Source organism: Vulpes vulpes, chromosome 5 (assembly GCF_048418805.1).
Source record: "Vulpes vulpes isolate BD-2025 chromosome 5, VulVul3, whole genome shotgun sequence".
NCBI classification, from domain to species: Eukaryota; Metazoa; Chordata; class Mammalia; order Carnivora; family Canidae; genus Vulpes; species Vulpes vulpes.
The window spans coordinates 62,380,923-62,400,263 of NC_132784.1; the positions used below are offsets into that span (position 1 = coordinate 62,380,923).

Genomic DNA, 19,341 nt, shown 5'->3' on the forward strand with positions numbered 1-19,341 from the left:
CTTGTTTTCCATTCATAACTGTAGCCTCCTACCCATCCAGAACCATCTCTAAATGGTATATTCATCTCTGAGGATGCAAAGTTGGTGGCTGGGACCTGGGGCCTACGTTGCCAGGGTGCCGAGCCTCTTTTGACTTCTCAACAATGGGACAGCCAGCCTCACCATGAGAATTAGGCAGCAAAGATTCCCCCACCCCCGCCGCACCCCACCACCCATTGATGAAACCAGCAAATCTGCTGGATGGACTGACCGAGTCTGAACCATCAGACTGGGCGTGCAGGCTTCGTGCTCCCGACACAGAACACAAAGGCACAAGACATCAGAGTTAATAAACAGCTTTATTTGCTTTTGACAGCATTGATTTTCTGACATTCTCAATTAATTTGCCATTAAAGTGTGGGAAATTTTCTTAATCATGATAAGAGTTATTAAAAGAAGTCAGAACTAGTATCAGGAATGTGGCAGCCAGGAAGAAAACATTTCTCCTATGATACACAGGATGGAAGCCCCTCATGCTGAGCTGGTGGGTTGGCCCATTTGCCAACAGGTCTCATTCTGTCTCACCATGAGCGCCAAACTGGCGAGGACCGCCACCTCTGGGGCAGAGAAGGCACTGCTGCAGAGATCTCAAGACCCCCACACGCTCCTCTCGGCCCTCCCTGGGTGTTCACCATCGAATAGATCCAATCTTAGGAGAAATGGGAGTCTGGCCCCCGCTACTGCCTTCTACCCCACCCCCACCCTTACTAACAAAAGCCCTAGAAGTCATTACAATGAAAAAGTGGGTTTCCATGACCCAACACTAACAATGTTCAGTAAAAATGAGGATAATAAACACAAAAGCTTGCTTAGTAAACAGGAGCTCTCAGCATTCGATGCAAAAAAAAACAAAAACAAAAAACCTGAAATCGTAAGGCAAACACTGTTGGCTCTGCACATGGTCTGGACAAACTTGGAGCCCTTGACACTTAGATCTGTAAAGCTCTGACCAGACATTAAGGCTGTCTGTTGGCTTTCCAGCACTTGCATGGGCAGGGAGGCCGGGTCTTTGCATTATGCTGAGGCTGTCAGCGTTTCTCTTTGGCGTTTATATACAGACACACCCAAGGCTGATGTACTTTTATACATATATGTACACACACACACAGGGGCCTGCTACTCTTTCTTGGAGACTACCAGCTCCACTTCGGGAAGCTGGATGCCAACCTTCATCCCACTGTCATTGCTGGAAGACGAGGACAGTCGGGACACTCCGCTCCCCTGTAACTTGCCTGCCTCTTCATCACTCCCAGTCACCTCATAATGACCTTTGCTCTTTGACCCCAATCCACCAAAGGTACCGAATTTCAGCTTTCCATGCTTCCCTTTGACTTTTCCGCCTTCCAGGGACACATCCCCACCTTCAAACTCCAAAGTCCCAGTCGGAGTAGAAGGCGCAGAGAGCTCCCGTTCATCACTGAAGGAGTTTGAGCGGTGCCGAGGCTTCTTACTCTTAAATAAAGAGAATTTGCCTTTGGGGGATGATGTTTCAACATCGTCGGTGTCTCCTTCCAGAGAACCTAGGCTGGCCTTTGAGCTCTTCAGGTCGCCCTTGGAGCCTGAGATGGATGCTTCCGGGGAGCCAGCGACACCACCTTTCCCTTTAGGTTTGGAAAAATTGAACTTGGGCATTTTGATCTTGGACTTCTTAAGTTTTATGTCACACTCTTCCCACTCACCATCTCCGGCCCCAGCCTGGTGGCCAGTGACCTCTGCTCGAGGGAAGTTAATATCCACCCCCACTTCCCTGCCAACCAGCTCACGGCCAGAGAACGTGAATTTGGGGATCTTCATCTTGGGGAATGTTACTTTTCCAGATCTGCTTTCTGAGTGACCTGGAAACCCAGACACACTCAGCCCAGGACCCTGGAGTCCAATCTGGCCTCCTTTCACCCCTCCTTCTCCCTTTGGTCCTGAGAAATGAAGTCCCCCAGCAATCTTAGGGGCATCCAAGCTGAGAGCAGAGGTGGCCTGGGGTCCCTTGATGCTCAAGTGCCCTTCGTCCAGGCTGACAGCTGGGGCGCTGACACCCCCGGAAACATCCATACCTCCTTTGATTTTCAGGCCCTTCAAGCTGACACCGAAATCTGACTCAGAAGAAGCTGTATTAAGTGAAGGCTCCTTGGTGCTAATATCGGGAGCAGCCCCTTGGAAACCTATTCCTGAACCTTTTAGATCGCCTTTGACTTCAGGACCAGAAATCTGCCCTGCTGGGAGCTTCACATTCACACCAAGCAGCTCCACATCACATCCAGAGGGCTTAATTCCAGGCATCTGGAGGTTTCCTTCTAGGCATTGAACACTGATGCCTGGAAGACCTCCTCCAACAGTGGGACCTGTCATCTCACCAGCGGCCCCAAGGCTCCCTTTTATTTTTGGTCCTTCCAATTTCAAGTCCATGTCTGGTGCTGAGACTTGAGGGCCAGAGATCTGAGGCCCTTTTAGGTTCAGGGCTCCAAGGTTCACATCCATGCCTGGCCCCGGTAGCTCTCCAGTCACTTGTGGCCCCTTGACGTTCATGTCCAAGTCGGACCCTGGAGTTGAGATGCCAAACTGGGGCAGCTTCATTTTGGGAAGTTTAATGCTGCCTTCGGGGGCCTCCAAGCTCAGATCAGGAGCACCTACTGATACTTTAGCGCACTTGACATCATCAGAGACAGCCAGGTCTCCCTGTAGGCTTGGTCCCTTCAAGGCCACGTCTGGTGCGCCAAGGTTCAGTGTTGTTGTGGCATCAATCCCAGGCACTTTCACACCGTCTCCTTCCATCCTCACCTTTCCACCTTGACTTCTGAGGTCAACCCCTGGAGTGTGCACCTTCACACTAGGAACAGAGGCATCCAGGTCTCCCTTCAAACTTGGTCCTTTCAAGTGCAGGTCAAGGTCAGGTCCAGAGACTTTTGGCATAGACAGGTTCACTGAAGGCAAGTCTACTTTTGGCTCTTTCAGAGACACATCAGCCCCTTCAAGCCTAACATTGGGTGCACTCAAGCCTCCTTCAAGAGAGGGCAGCTGGGCGTGGACTTCAGCTCCTCCTCTGCCTTCCATCTTCATACCAGGGACACCAATCTTGGGCATCGAAAATTTGGGGAACTTGATCTTCGGTTCTGGACCTTGCAGATCTATATCTGGTCCTTCCAGCCCCACCCTGGGGACCTCACCCTTTATCTTTGGTCCTTTCAAGCTAACATTCACATCAGGGATGGAGGCCTGAGTGGCAGAAATGCCAAACGACGGTGCTTTGACTTTCGAATCTAGGCCTTCAATGTTGACATCAGGTGCATCCAAGTTTGCCTGCACCCTGGGGCCTTTCAGGCCACTCTCTATTTTTGCCCCGGAGACATCCATGCCTGGCATCTTGACCTTGGGAGCCTTTAGCTTGATGTCAGGACCTTCCACATGAATCCCCGGTGAAGAGATATCCAGATCAGGGGCCTGGATTTCACCCTCCATTTTAGGGCTAGGGAGAGGGGCCTCGGCTTTAAATTTAGACGATTTGATGTCAAATTCTACATCTGGAAAGTACATTTTCCCAAACATAGGTTTCTTGGTTTTAGGGGATTTCACATCAACTTTAAGCATGGCATCGGGCCCAACAACATTGACATCCATACCAGGACCCTTGAGAGTGGCATCAATTTCACCCCCAGGAACATTCAAATCAAATCCCTGTTTTTTGGCTTTCATTTTGGGGCCACTCATGTGAATTTTGGGCATTTTAAACTTACTTTTCTTGCCCTTGCCACCAACACTAATTTCAGGAGTCTCAACATTCAGCTCTGCCTCTGGCATAGTCACATCCAGGGAAGGTGACTTGAGGTCAGCTTTGGGGCTTTTTGCCCCAAAACCAAACTTGGGTTTCTTAAATTTGGGAATTTTAATGTCTGGACTCTCGACATTAATATCTGGGCTCTCCATGTGTACATCTAAGCTTGGAGCTTCTAAATCAACTTTGGGCCCTTTGAGGTCCACTTCAGCACCTTCCAACTTGGGACCAGAAACCCCAATTTTGGGTGCCTTGAAATGCAAATCAACATCAGGGACAGTTACTTTCGGGGCAGAAATATCCAGCGAAGGCATCTTCAAATTTGGGCCACTGAGCTTGGCATCTGAGCCTTCAAAATCCAGACCTGAACCTTTAAGATCTACTTCTGGGCCTTTGAAAGCACCGTCAGTCTTAGGGACAGACACGTCAAAATCTCCTTTGACTTTGGGTCCTTTCAAATCCAGGTCAACATCAGGCATGGAGATTTTGGGCGCTTTGATATTTATCTCTGGCATCTTGAACTTGGGGCCCTTCAATTTTGCATCTGGACCTTCGATATTCACATCTGGGGCACTGATGTCCATCATGGGCCCAGAAATATCGAGGTCAGCTTTAGGGAGAGTAACATCCACGTCTGGGCCCTCACCTTTGAAACCAGGCATGCTGAACTTGGGCATTTTCACCTTGGGCATCTTCAGGTGCCAGTCAGGGCCATGGACATCCACATCTGGGACGTCAACGTCCACTTTGGGCCCTTTGATGTCAATTTCAGGGCCCTTGAGGTCACCTTCCACCTTAGGCAGAGACACATCCACATCACCCTTTACCTTGGGACCTTTCAGATTCAAGTCAAAATCAGGCATGGAGATCTTGGGGGCTTTGATGTTCATCTCAGGCATCTTGAACTTGGGGCCCTTCAGTTTTGCATCTGGACCTTCAATATTGACATCTGGAACATCGATGTCCACCTTGGGTCCTGAGACATCAATATCGGCCTTGGGCAGGTTCACGTCCACTTCTGGGCCTTCTCCTTTGAAGCCAGGCATGCTGAACTTGGGCATTTTCACCTTGGGCATCTTCAGGTGCCAGTCTGGACCATGGACATCCACATCTGGGACGTCGACATCCACTTTGGGGCCCTTGAGGTCACCTTCCACTTTGGGCAGAGACACATCCACATCGCCCTTTAACTTGGGACCCTTCAGATTCATGTCCACTTCAGGCATGGAGATCTTAGGTGCCTTGAGGTGTAGGTCAGGCATTTTAAACTTGGGGCCCTTCAGTTTCCCCTCTGGACCATGAATGTCAACATCAGGAGTGTCCATGTCCAGATTAGGGCCTTTAACATCCACTTTGGGTCCTTTCAGATCTCCTTCCAGATTAGGAATGGAAAAGTCCAAATCTCCCTTTATCTTAGGTCCTTTCAAGTTCAAATCAATATCACTCATGGAGATTTGTGGGGTTTTGAAATGGACATCGGGCATTTTAAATTTGGGACATTTGAGTTTCCCTTCAGGACATTCAATATCTACCTCTGGCCCTTTTAGATCGCCTTCCATCTTAGGTAAAGAAAGGTCCGCATCCTCCTTTACCTTTGGCCCTTTCAAACTTAAGTCAAAGTCAGGCATGGAGATCTTGGGGGCTTTGATATTCATCTCTGGCATTTTGAACTTGGGGCCTTTCAGTTTCCCCTCTGGGCCTTCAATGTTAATATCAGGAGTATCGATGTCCACTTTGGGGCCCTTGATGTCAATTTCAGGGCCTTTAAGGTCACCTTCCACTTTGGGCAGAGAAACATCCACATCACACTTCATTTTGGGGCCTTTGAGGCTAAAGTCAAGGTCAGGCACGGAGATCTTGGGGGCTTTGATGTTTATCTCAGGCATCTTGAACTTGGGGCCCTTCAGTTTTGCATCTGGACCTTCAATATTGACATCTGGAACATCGATGTCCAATTTGGGTCCTGAGACATCAATATCGGCTTTGGGCAGGTTCACGTCCACTTCTGGGCCTTCTCCTTTGAAGCCAGGCATGCTGAACTTGGGCATTTTCACCTTGGGCATCTTCAGGTGCCAGTCTGGACCATGGACATCCACATCTGGGATGTCAACATCCACTTTGGGGCCCTTGATGTCAACTCCAGGGCCCTTGAGGTCACCTTCCACTTTGGGCAGAGACACATCCACATCGCCCTTTACCTTGGGACCCTTCAGATTCATATCCACTTCAGGCATGGAGATCTTAGGTGCCTTGAGGTGTAGGTCAGGCATTTTAAACTTGGGACCCTTCAGCTTCCCCTCTGGGCCATGAATGTCAACATCAGGAGTGTCTATGTCCACCTTGGGTCCTGAGATTTCAAAGTCAGTTTTGGACAGGTTCACATCCACTTCTGGGCCTTCTCCTTTGAAGCCAGGCATGCTGAACTTGGGCATTTTCACCTTGGGCATCTTCAGGTGCCAGTCTGGGCCATGGACATCCACATCTGGGACATCGACATCCACTTTGGGCCCTTTGATGTCAATTTCAGGGCCCTTGAGGTCACCTTCCACCTTAGACAGAGACACATCCACATCACCCTTTACCTTGGGACCTTTCAGATTCAAGTCAATATCAGGCATGGAGATCTTGGGGGCTTTGATGTTCATCTCAGGCATCTTGAACTTGGGGCCCTTCAGTTTTGCATCTGGACCTTCAATTTTGACATCTGGAACATCGATGTCCACCTTGGGTCCTGAGACATCAATGTCAGCCTTGGGCAGGTTCACATCCACTTCTGAGCCTTCTCCTTTGAAGCCAGGCATGCTGAACTTGGGCATTTTCACCTTGGGCATCTTCAGCTGCCAGTCAGGGCCATGGACATCCACATCTGGGACATCAACGTCCACTTTGGGCCCTTTGATATCAACTTCAGGGCCCTTGAGGTCACCTTCCACTTTAGGCAGAGACACATCTACATCTCCTTTCACCTTAGGACCTTTCAGGTGCATATCAAAGTCAGGCATGGAGATTTTAGGGGCTTTGATGTTCATCTCAGGCATCTTGAACTTGGGGCCCTTCAGTTTTGCATCTGGACCTTCAATATTGACATCTGGAACATCGATGTCCAATTTGGGTCCTGATACATCAATGTCAGCTTTGGGCAGGTTCACATCCACTTCTGGGCCTTCTCCTTTGAAGCCAGGCATGCTGAACTTGGGCATTTTCACCTTGGGCATCTTCAGGTGCCAGTCTGGACCATGGACATCCACATCTGGGATGTCAACATCCACTTTGGGGCCCTTGATGTCAACTTCAGGGCCCTTGAGGTCACCTTCCACGTTAGGCAGAGACACATCCACATCGCCCTTTACCTTGGGACCTTTCAGGTGCAAATCAAAGTCAGGCATGGAGATCTTGGGGGCTTTGATGTTCATCTCTGGCATCTTGAACTTAGGACCTTTCAACTTTCCCTCCGGACCCTCAATGTTAACATCAGGGCACTCAATGTCCACCTTGGGTCCTGAGACATCAATGTCGGCCTTGGGCAGGTTCACATCCACTTCTGGGCCTTCTCCTTTGAAGCCAGGCATGCTGAACTTGGGCATTTTCACCTTGGGCATCTTCAGGTGCCAGTCTGGGCCATGGACATCGACATCTGGGACACCAACATCCACTTTGGCCCCTTTGAGATCTACTTCAGGGCCTTTAAGATCCCCTTCAAACTTAGGAAGGGAAACATCTACATCACCCTTCACCTTGGGGCCCTTCAGGTTTAAGTCAATATCAGGCATGGAGATCTTGGGGGCTTTGATATTCATCTCTGGCATCTTGAACTTGGAGCCTTTCAATTTCCCCTCTGGGCCTTCAATGTTAATATCAGGAGTGTCAATGTCCACCTTGGGGCCCTTAATATCAACTGCAGGGCCTTTGAGGTCACCTTCCACCTTAGGCAGAGAAACATCCATACCGCCCTTCATTTTGGGGCCCTTCAGGTTAAAGTCAAGGTCAGGCACGGAGATTTTTGGAGCTTTGATATTCATCTCAGGCATCTTGAACTTGGGGCCCTTCAGTTTTGCATCTGGACCTTCAATATTGACATCTGGAACATCGATGTCCACCTTGGGTCCTGAGACATCAATGTCTGCCTTGGGCAGGTTCACGTCCACTTCTGGGCCTTCTCCTTTGAAGCCAGGCATGCTGAACTTGGGCATTTTCACCTTGGGCATCTTCAGGTGCCAGTCAGGGCCATGGACATCCACATCTGGGACGTCGACGTCCACTTTGGGCCCTTTGATGTCAATTTCAGGACCCTTGAGGTCACCTTCCACCTTGGGCAGAGACACGTCCACATCACCCTTTACCTTGGGACCTTTCAGGTTTAAGTCAATATCAGGCATGGAGATCTTGGGGGTTTTGATGTTCATGTCAGGCATCTTGAGTTTGGGACCTTTTAAGCTTCCTTCTACACCTTCCACATTGATTTTTGGGCTCTCAATGTCCATTCTGGGGCCCTCTAGGCTGATATCTCTTTTTGGCAAATCCACAGCCATTTCTGGGCCTTCTGCTTTTAAGCCAGGAGCACCAAATTTGGGCATTTTCATTTTAGGCATTTTCAAATTCCAATCTGGACCATGAACATCCACATCAGGCGCATCAAGATGAACTTCTGGTGCTTTAATATCTACTTTGGGTCCTTTAAAGTCACCTTCTAAATTAGGAGCTGTAAGATCTAAGTCTCCTTTGACTTTAGGACCTTTCAAATTTAACTCCACATCAGGCATAGAAACTTTAGGAGATGAAATACTTAGGAAAGGCATTTTGAACTTGGATCCTTTCACTTTTCCTTGGACCTCAACATCAGGAGCATTAGTATCAACTTTTGTACCTGTCACATCAATATCTGGCTTTTTAACTTTGACATCCACCTCAGGTGTCTGAACTTTGGAGCCTGAAAAATTAAATTTAGGAAGCTTAAAACGTGATTTCTTTGATTTGCCTTCAAGATTGACCTTAGGACCAGAAATGTCCACTTCTGGGCCCTTTACATCCAACTTGGGAGCTTTAACATCAACTTCTAATTTGGGCCCAGAAACATCAACATCTCCCTTAAGTTTTGTGCCTTTCAAATTCAGGTCAATTTCAGGCATGGAGATCTTGGGCATGTTTACATGCATGTCTGGCATCTTCAGTTTGGAACCTTTTAATTTTCCTTCAGGGCCATGAATGTCAATATCTGGAGCATCTACATCTATCTTTGGGTCCTTGATGTCAAGAGTAGGCCCTTTCACATCACCTTCTATATTTGGAAGGGAAACATCTAACTCTCCTTTCATTTTAGGGCTTTGAAGATTAAGGTCCAAATCTGGCATTGAGATTTTAGGAGCTTTGATGTTCATCTCAGGCATCTTGAACTTGGGGCCCTTCAGTTTTGCATCTGGACCTTCAATATTGACATCTGGAACATCAATGTCAACCTTGGGTCCTGAGACATCAATGTCAGCCTTGGGCAGGTTCACATCCACTTCTGAGCCTTCTCCTTTGAACCCAGGCATGCTGAACTTGGGCATTTTTATCTTGGGCATCTTCAGGTGCCAGTCTGGGCCATGGACATCTACATCTGGGATGTCGACATCCACTTTGGGGCCCTTAATATCCACTTCAGGAACTTTAATCTCATCTTCCACTTTTGGTAAAGACACGTCCACATCGCCCTTCACTTTAGGGCCTTTCAGGTTAAGATCAATGTCTGGCATGGAGATCTTTGGAGCTTTAATGTTCATCTCAGGTATCTTGAACTTATGACCTTTCAACTTTCCGTCTGGTCCTTCAATGTTAACATCAGGGCCTTCGATGTCCAATTTGGGTCCTGATACATCAATGTCAGCTTTGGGCAGGTTCACATCCACTTCTGGGCCTTCTCCTTTGAAGCCAGGCATGCTGAACTTGGGCATTTTCACCTTGGGCATCTTCAGGTGCCAGTCTGGACCATGGACATCCACATCTGGGATGTCAACATCCACTTTGGGGCCCTTGATGTCAACTTCAGGGCCCTTGAGGTCACCTTCCACGTTAGGCAGAGACACATCCACATCGCCCTTTACCTTGGGACCTTTCAGGTGCAAATCAAAGTCAGGCATGGAGATCTTGGGGGCTTTGATGTTCATCTCTGGCATCTTGAACTTAGGACCTTTCAACTTTCCCTCCGGACCCTCAATGTTAACATCAGGGCACTCAATGTCCACCTTGGGTCCTGAGACATCAATGTCGGCCTTGGGCAGGTTCACGTCCACTTCTGGGCCTTCTCCTTTGAAGCCAGGCATGCTGAACGTGGGCATTTTCACCTTGGGCATCTTCAGGTGCCAGTCTGGGCCATGGACGTCCACATCTGGGACACTGATGTCCACTTTAGGGCCTTTGAGGTCAACTTCAGGGCCTTTCAGTTCTCCATCTAACTTGGGACCTGTGACATCCACATCTCCTTTTATTTTTGGACCTGTTAGATTAAGATCAATATCTGGCATGGAGATCTTTGGAGTCTTAAAATGCATCTCAGGCATCTTAAACTTAGGACTTTTCCACTTTCCTTCAGGTCCTTCAATATTCACATCGGGACATTCAACATCCACCTTAGGTCCTGATACATCAATGTCAGCTTTGGGCAGGTTCACGTCCACTTCTGGGCCTTCTCCTTTGAAGCCAGGCATGCTGATCTTGGGCATTTTCACCTTGGGCATCTTCAGGTGCCAATCTGGGCCATGGACATCCACATCTGGTACATCAATGTCCACTTTGGGGCCCTTGAGGTCAACTTCAGGGCCCTTGAGGTCACCTTCCACCTTAGGCAGAGACACATTCACATCTCCTTTGACCTTAGGACCTTTCAAGTGTAAATCTACATCAGGCATGGAGATCTTGGGAGCTTTGATGTTCATTTCTGGCATCTTAAATTTAGGCCCCTTGATTTTTCCCTCTGGATTCTCAATGCTCACATCCGGGACTTCAATGTCAACTTTGGGTGCTGCGACATCAATGTCAGCCTTGGGAAGATTCTCATCTACCTCTGGACCCTCTGCTTTGAAACCAGGCATGCTTAACTTGGGCATTTTCATCTTGGGCATCTTTAGGTGCCAGTCTGAGCCATGGACATCAGGAGCATTTATATCTACTTTGGGGCCCTTGATGTTCACATCTGGTGCTTTAATTTTGCCTTCTACCTCAGGCACAGACACATCAACATCCCCCTTCATTTCTGGTCCTTTCAAATTTAGGTCCACATCAGGCATAGAAATATTTGGGACTTTGAAATGCATGTCTGGCATCTTGAACTTGGGACCTTTCAATTTGCCCTCTGGTCCTTTGATGTCGATATCTGGCCCACTGATGTCACCTTTGAGGTCTGGCCCTTTGAGGTCACTTTCCAATTTGGGAACATCAGCATCTACCGCTCCCTTTATCTTGGGACTTTTTAAGTGTAGATCAATGTCTGGCATGGAGATTTTGGGTGCTTTAAAGTGCATGTCTGGCATCTTAAATTTAGGGCCTTTCCATTTGCCATCTGGACCTTCCACAGCTACGTCCGGCATCTCAACATCCAGTTTGGGGCCTTTGACATCAACTTCTGGACCCTTTAACTCTCCTTCCAGCTTTGGGGCAGAAACATCAAAGTCTCCTTTGACTTTAGACCCTTTAAAGTTGAAATCAACATCAGGCATGGAGATCTTAGGGGCATGAAAGTGCATTTCAGGCATCTTGAACTTGGGGCCTTTCAGTTTTCCTTCTGGACCCTCAAGGCTCACATCTGGGGCTTCAATGTCCACCTTGGGTCCTGATACATCAATGTCAGCCTTGTGCAGGTTCACATCCACTTCTGGACCCTCGCCTTTGAAGCCTGGCACACTGAACTTGGGCATTTTCATCTTAGGCATCTTCAGGTGCCAGTCTGGGCCGTGTACATCCACATCTGGGACATCGACATCCACTTTGGGTCCTTTGATGTCCACATCTGGCACTTTCATTTCACCTTCTATCTTGGGCACAGACACATCCACATCCCCTTTCACCTTGGGACCTTTCAAGTGTAAGTCCACATCAGGCATGGACATCTTGGGAGCCTTGAAGTGCATCTCTGGCATCTTAAATTTAGGGCCTTTCAATTTCGCATCAGGACATTCCAGATCAACATCAGGCACCTCCACATCCACACTGGGGCCTTTCAAATCTCCTTCCAATTTTGGCACTGACACATCCACCTCTCCCTTTAGTTTTGGCCCCTTCAGATTCAAGTTCACATCAGGCATGGAGATCTTGGGAGCCTTGAAGTGCATCTCAGGCATCTTGAACTTGGGGCCTTTCAGTTTTCCTTCTGGACCCTCAAGGCTCACATCTGGGGCTTCAATGTCCACCTTGGGTCCTGATACATCAATGTCAGCCTTGGGCAGGTTCACATCCACTTCTGGACCCTCGCCTTTGAAGCCTGGCACACTGAACTTGGGCATTTTCATCTTAGGCATCTTCAGGTGCCAGTCTGGGCCGTGAACATCCACATCTGGGACATCGACATCCACTTTGGGTCCTTTGATGTCCACATCTGGCACTTTCATTTCACCTTCTATCTTGGGCACAGACACATCCACATCCCCTTTCACCTTGGGACCTTTCAAGTGTAAGTCCACATCAGGCATGGACATCTTGGGAGCCTTGAAGTGCATCTCTGGCATCTTAAATTTAGGGCCTTTCAATTTCGCATCAGGACATTCCAGATCAACATCAGGCACCTCCACATCCACACTGGGGCCTTTCAAATCTCCTTCCAATTTTGGCACTGACACATCCACCTCTCCCTTTAGTTTTGGCCCCTTCAGATTCAAGTTCACATCAGGCATGGAGATCTTGGGAGCCTTGAAGTGCATCTCAGGCATCTTGAACTTGGGGCCTTTCAGTTTTCCTTCTGGACCCTCAAGGCTCACATCTGGGGCTTCAATGTCCACCTTGGGTCCTGATACATCAATGTCAGCCTTGGGCAGGTTCACATCCACTTCTGGACCCTCGCCTTTGAAGCCTGGCACACTGAACTTGGGCATTTTCATCTTAGGCATCTTCAGGTGCCAGTCTGGGCCGTGAACATCCACATCTGGGACATCGACATCCACTTTGGGTCCTTTGATGTCCACATCTGGCACTTTCATTTCACCTTCTATCTTGGGCACAGACACATCCACATCCCCTTTCACCTTGGGACCTTTCAAGTGTAAGTCCACATCAGGCATGGACATCTTGGGAGCCTTGAAGTGCATCTCTGGCATCTTAAATTTAGGGCCTTTCAATTTCGCATCAGGACATTCCAGATCAACATCAGGCACCTCCACATCCACACTGGGGCCTTTCAAATCTCCTTCCAATTTTGGCACTGACACATCCACCTCTCCCTTTAGTTTTGGCCCCTTCAGATTCAAGTTCACATCAGGCATGGAGATCTTGGGAGCCTTGAAGTGCATCTCAGGCATCTTGAACTTGGGGCCTTTCAGTTTTCCTTCTGGACCCTCAAGGCTCACATCTGGGGCTTCAATGTCCACCTTGGGTCCTGATACATCAATGTCAGCCTTGGGCAGGTTCACATCCACTTCTGGACCCTCGCCTTTGAAGCCTGGCACACTGAACTTGGGCATTTTCATCTTAGGCATCTTCAGGTGCCAGTCTGGGCCGTGAACATCCACATCTGGGACATCGACATCCACTTTGGGTCCTTTGATGTCCACATCTGGCACTTTCATTTCACCTTCTATCTTGGGCACAGACACATCCACATCCCCTTTCACCTTGGGACCTTTCAAGTGTAAGTCCACATCAGGCATGGACATCTTGGGAGCCTTGAAGTGCATCTCTGGCATCTTAAATTTAGGGCCTTTCAATTTCGCATCAGGACATTCCAGATCAACATCAGGCACCTCCACATCCACACTGGGGCCTTTGATATCAACTTGTGGACCTCTGAGATCACCTTCTAGTTCAGGCACAGAAGAATCCATTTCTCCTTTTACTTTAGGTCCCTTCAAATTCAAGTCCACATCTGGCATGGATATCTTAGGAGCTTTGATATTCAACTTAGGCATCTTAAATTTAGAGCCCTTTAATTTTCCTTCTGGTCCCTCTATATCCAAATCAGGAGTATCAATGTCCACTTTGGGGCCAGAGATGTCAATGTCAGCTTTGGGCAGGTTCACGTCCACTTCTGGGCCCTCACCTTTGAAACCAGGCATGCCGAACTTGGGCATTTTCACTTTGGGCATCTTCAGGTGCCAGTCTGGACCACGGACATCCACATCTGGGACATCCACATCCACTTTGGGTCCTTTAATGTCCACACCTGGCATTTTCATTTCACCTTCTATCTTGGGCACAGACACATCCACATCCCCTTTTACCTTAGGACCTTTCAAGTGTAAGTCCACATCAGGCATGGAGATCTTGGGAGCCTTGAAGTGCATCTCTGGCATCTTAAACTTAGGGCCTTTCAGCTTCCCTTCTGGACCTTCAATATCAATATCTCCAACATCCACATCCATTTTCGGGGACTTCATGTCAATTTCAGGACCTTTCAAGTCTCCTTCCACTTTGGGAAGGGAAACATCTACATCAGTTTTCAGTTTAGAGGCTTTCAGATTAAGTCCAACATTAGGCATAGAGATTTTGTGTGTCTGTATATTCATGCTTGGCATCTTAAACTTGGGACCCTTGAGTTTTCCCTCTGGACCTTCAATATTCACATCTGGAGCATCAATGTCCATCTTAGGTACTGAGATATCAATGTCGGCCTTGGGTGGATTCACATCCACTTCTGGGGCTTCTCCTTTGAAGCCAGGCATGCTGAACTTGGGCATTTTCACTTTGGGCATCTTCAGATGCCAGTCTGGGCCATGAACTCCCATATCTGGTGCATTAATGTCCACTTTGGGGCCCTTGATGTCAACATCAGGAGCTTTTATCTCTCCTTCTACTTTTGGAATTGTAACATCATAATCTCCTTTCATTTTAGGACCTTTCAAATGCAAACCAACATCTGGCATGGATATCTTCTGAGGCTTTATATTCACTTCTGGCATCTTAAATTTAGGACCTTTTACTTTTGCCTCTGGACCATCAATATTCACATCTGGAACTTCAACATCCACCTTGGGCCCTGAGACATCAATATTTGCCTTGGGCAGGTTCACATCCACATCTGGGCCCTCGCCTTTGAAGCCTGGCATGCTGAACTTGGGCATTTTCACCTTGGGCATCTTCAAGTGCCAGTCTGGGCCATGGACATCCACATCTGGAGCATCAATGTCAACTTTGGGCCCTTTAATGTCCACATGTGGCACTTTCATTTCATCTTCTACATCAGGCACAGACACATCCACATCTCCCTTTAGTTTTGGCCCCTTCAGATTCAAGTTCACATCAGGCATGGAGATCTTGGGAGCCTTGAAGTGCATCTCAGGCATCTTAAATTTGGGTCCCTTCAGCTTCCCTTCTGGGCCCTCAAGGCTCACATCTGGGGCTTCAATGTCCACCTTGGGTCCTGATACATCAATGTCAGCCTTGGGCAGGTTCACATCCACTTCTGGGCCCTTGCCTTTGAAGCCTGGCACACTGAACTTGGGCATTTTCATCTTAGGCATCTTCAGATGCCAGTCTGGGCCGTGAACATCCACATCTGGGACATCGACATCCACTTTGGGTCCTTTGATGTCCACATCTGGCACTTTCATTTCACCTTCTATGTTGGGCACAGACACATCTACATCTCCTTTCACCTTAGGACCTTTCAAGTGTAAGTCCACATCAGGCAGGGACATCTTGGGAGCCTTGAAGTGCATCTCTGGCATCCTAAACTTAGGGCCTTTCAGCTTCCCTTCTGGGCCCTCAAGGCTCACATCTGGGGATTCAATGTCCACCTTGGGTCCTGATATGTCAATGTCAGCCTTGGGTAGGTTCATGTCCACATCTAGGCCTTCGCCTTTCAAACTTGGCACACTGAACTTGGGCATTTTCATCTTCGGCATTTTCAAGCTCCAGTCTGCTCCTTGGACATCCACATCTGGTGCTTTGATGTCCACATCTGGAACTTTCATCTCACCTTCTATTTTTGGTGCAGACACATCTAGATTGCCTTTCATTTTGGGTCCTTTAAGATCCAAGTCAACATCTGGCAGAGTCATCTTTGGAGCTTTAAAGTGCATCTCAGGCATCTTAAACTTGGGGCCTTTCAACTTTCCTTCTGGTCCTTCAAGGCTCAAATCTGGAGCACTAATATCTACTTTGGGTGCAGAAATGTCTACATCAGCCTTGGGCAGGTTCACGTCCACTTGTGGGTCCTCCCCTTTGAGGCTCGGCATGGTAAATTTGGGCATTTTTATCTTGGGCATCTTGAGGTTCCATTCAGGACCATGAACTTCAATATCTGGGGCACTGATGTCTACTTTTGGCCCTTTGAGCTCCCCTTCCATCTTTGGCACCGTAACATCATATTCCCCCTTTACCTTGGGACCCTTCATATGCAAATCCACATTAGGCATGGAGATCTTAGGGGCCTTGATGTTCATCTCAGGCATCTTAAACTTGGGACCCTTTAGCTTTCCCTCAGCTTCTTCGATATTCACATCTGGAACATCAGTGTCCACCTTGGGTCCTGAGATGTCAACATCGGCCTTGGGCAGGTTCATGTCCACTTCTGGGCCCTCTGCTTTGACGCTAGGCATGCTGAACTTGGGCATTTTCATCTTGGGCATCTTCATGTGCCAGTCTGGGCCCTGAACAGTCACATCTGGAGCATCAATGTCCACTTTGGCACTTTTAAGTTCAACATCAGGAACCTTAATCTCACCTTCAACTTTTGGCACTGTGATGTCGTATTCTCCTTTTGCTTTAGGGCCTTTCAGATGTAAGTCCACATCTGGCATGGAGATTTTGGGGGCTTTGATATTCATCTCAGGCATCTTAAACTTAGGTCCTTTCAATTTCCCTTCTGGTCCCTCAATGTTCGCGTCAGGAGCACTAACATCTACCTTATGCCCAGAAATATCCACATCAGCCTCAGGCAGGTTCATGTACACTTCTGGGCCCTCGGCTTTGAAACCTGGCACACTGAACTTGGGCATTTTCATCTTGGGCATCTTCAGGTGCCAGTCTGGGCCTTGAATGTTCACATCTGGGACATCAATGTCCACTTTAGGGCCTTTTAGTTCTCCTTCGAGTTTTGGTACTGTTACATCATACTCTCCCTTCACCTTTGTGCCTTTAACGTGCAAATCCACATCAGGCATAGAGATCTTTGGTGTCTTGACACTCACTTCCGGCAGCTTAACATCAGAGCCTTTAAGTTTGCCTCCCAGGCCCCCTATGTTGACATTTGGGGCCTCCACATTGATTGTGGACCCTGCAATACTGACTTCGCCTTTGGGTAGTTTCACATCTACGTCCAGGCCTTCCCCTTCAACTCCTGGAGTCCCAAACTGGGGCATTTTCAGGTTCCATTCTGGGCCATGGACCTCCACATCTGGGGCACTGACATCCACTCTGGGGCCTCTGACATCAACCCCAGGGACTTTGACTTTCCCTTCCACTTTGGGGAGTAGGATATCTACACCCCCTTTTGCTCTAGGTGCAGCTGCATTTAAGTCAACATCTGCTATTGAGATACTGCATGTTCCCATTTTCCCAGAAGGACTACTCAGTGTGGGTCCTGCCAGGGTCCCCTCAAGGCTCGGGGTCTCTATGTCCACTTTGGAGCCTTTGATGGCCACTTGCAGGCCTCTGACATCACCTTGCACATCAGGCACTGAAACCTTCATGTCTCCCTTCAATTTAGGGGACCCAAAGCTCAAATCCACGTCCTGCATGGAGATTTTAGGTTTCTGAATAACCATTTCAGGAGTCTTGACTTTGGTGCCTTTCACTTTCCCTTCCAGCCCCCCAACGGCAACTTCAGGCAGGCTGACATCCTCAGACACCCCAGGAAGAGTCACTGCACCTGTGGGCAGTGTCACGTCAACACCAGCTCCCTCTCCCTTAGAACCTGATACAGAGAATTTGGGAACTTGCATCTTGGGCATATTCAGTTTGCCCCCAGACCTGTGAATACCAGCGTCAGGAGCTTGAACTTCCACACTGGGGCCAGTGATGGTGCCATCGATCTGCGGCACAGAGATGCCCACCCCTGTGCTCCCCTGTGGCTTGGCACCTTTCAGGCCTAGGTCACCCTCAAGGGATGGCCCGGCGATCTGGGGGCTCTTCAGCTTCCCCTCAAGCCCCTCGATATTGACAGAAGGAGCACCAACTTCTAGCTGAGGGGTCTGGATGTTCCCACCAACCATCAGGCCTGGTTTGCCACCCTGGCGCCCCACAGAGAATTCAGGTGTGGAAATGCTCAGCCCTGCCACTGGTGCCTGGCCTTCAGGCACTGTCGAAACACCAAATTTTGGCACCTTCAGAGTGGGAATTTTAATTCTCCCATTACTGCCACTCTCCAGAGACCGATCCTGCACCTCCACTGCTCCCCCTCCAAGAGAAGACGAGACATCCACTCCTGGAATGTGGACCCCTCCTTTGCCACCCAAGTCCAAGCCCTTTGCACTGACATTGATTCCTGGGCTTCCCACCTTTATCCCAGGCATGGTGACCTGGAGCTTCGAGTGGCCAGCACCTTGGAGCTCTGGTCCCGAAGCAGAAACAGACCCTGCCCAGATGTCCATGACAGAACCTGCAGTAGGAGACACAGCCCCCGAGCCCGAGGGCAATCTGATCACTGTCTTGCCAGGGTGGGTGGCCACATCCACAGTGGAGATTTCAGTCATTTCATGCTGTGGAATCTTGATCTTGAACTCTGGGCTGCTAAATTCGATGTCCTTGGCTCCCTCTCGGCCTGTGACGTCAACAGTGTAGGCCGTGACCCTTCTAGTCACTGTGATGGTGCGGCTCTGGGTCTCCCCAGGATCCCCTTCTATTCCATCCTCTGACCTCAGCCGAGGCTTGATCTTCGTGGTGTAGATGCGCTGGTACTCATCATCATCCCCGCTCTGCAGAAAGACACGGCCGGCAGAGGTTGCAGCAGGGTCTAAGGAACCCCACATGCCCGGCCACAGCCCAGCTGACAACCTGGTTGCCCGTTCCCCACAAGAAGCTGGGACCAGAACGGAGGCCGACGGAGCCTCCAGGAACAGAGCAGGGGGTGCTGAACAAAGGGGCTGACGGCCACATCACAGGAGAAATACAAATTATCTGGGGGAAATTCAGGGAAGCAAAAGCCACGAGGAGTGAAGCAGGGTAGACTCCTGCCTGTGCGGTCTGGAAGAAGGATTTACATCAATTCTAGATTCAAATCGGCCTGTCAAGTCCCAGGGATTCTCTCAATTCTCAACTCACTGGCTTGTTTAATGGAGAAGGGGAATCCTCTCAGGGACTCCTCAGAAAGCATTTGTTGAGACCCCTCCCTGTGCTCGGGTTAACACTTTCACTTTGAGGACCATTGTTGCTTAAATAAACAAGCCATCAGAAGGAGCAAAGAAACATCCCCGGGGCAC

General features: G+C 48.9%; 1 protein-coding gene across 3 annotated transcripts in view; it reads right to left on the reverse strand.

Moving 5' to 3' along the window:
- Window positions 1–319: 319 nt before the first annotated feature.
- AHNAK (AHNAK nucleoprotein) overlaps window positions 320–19,341 on the reverse strand; it is a 32,321-nt gene continuing 13,299 nt past the window's right edge. For all 3 annotated transcript variants that reach the window (XM_072760251.1, XM_026004692.2, XM_072760252.1), the window contains exon 5: window positions 320–18,837. In XM_072760251.1, coding sequence (XP_072616352.1) covers window positions 1,156–18,837 — 17,682 coding nt within the window. In that variant the 3' untranslated portion in view covers window positions 320–1,155. The remainder of the gene's footprint in view (window positions 18,838–19,341) is intronic.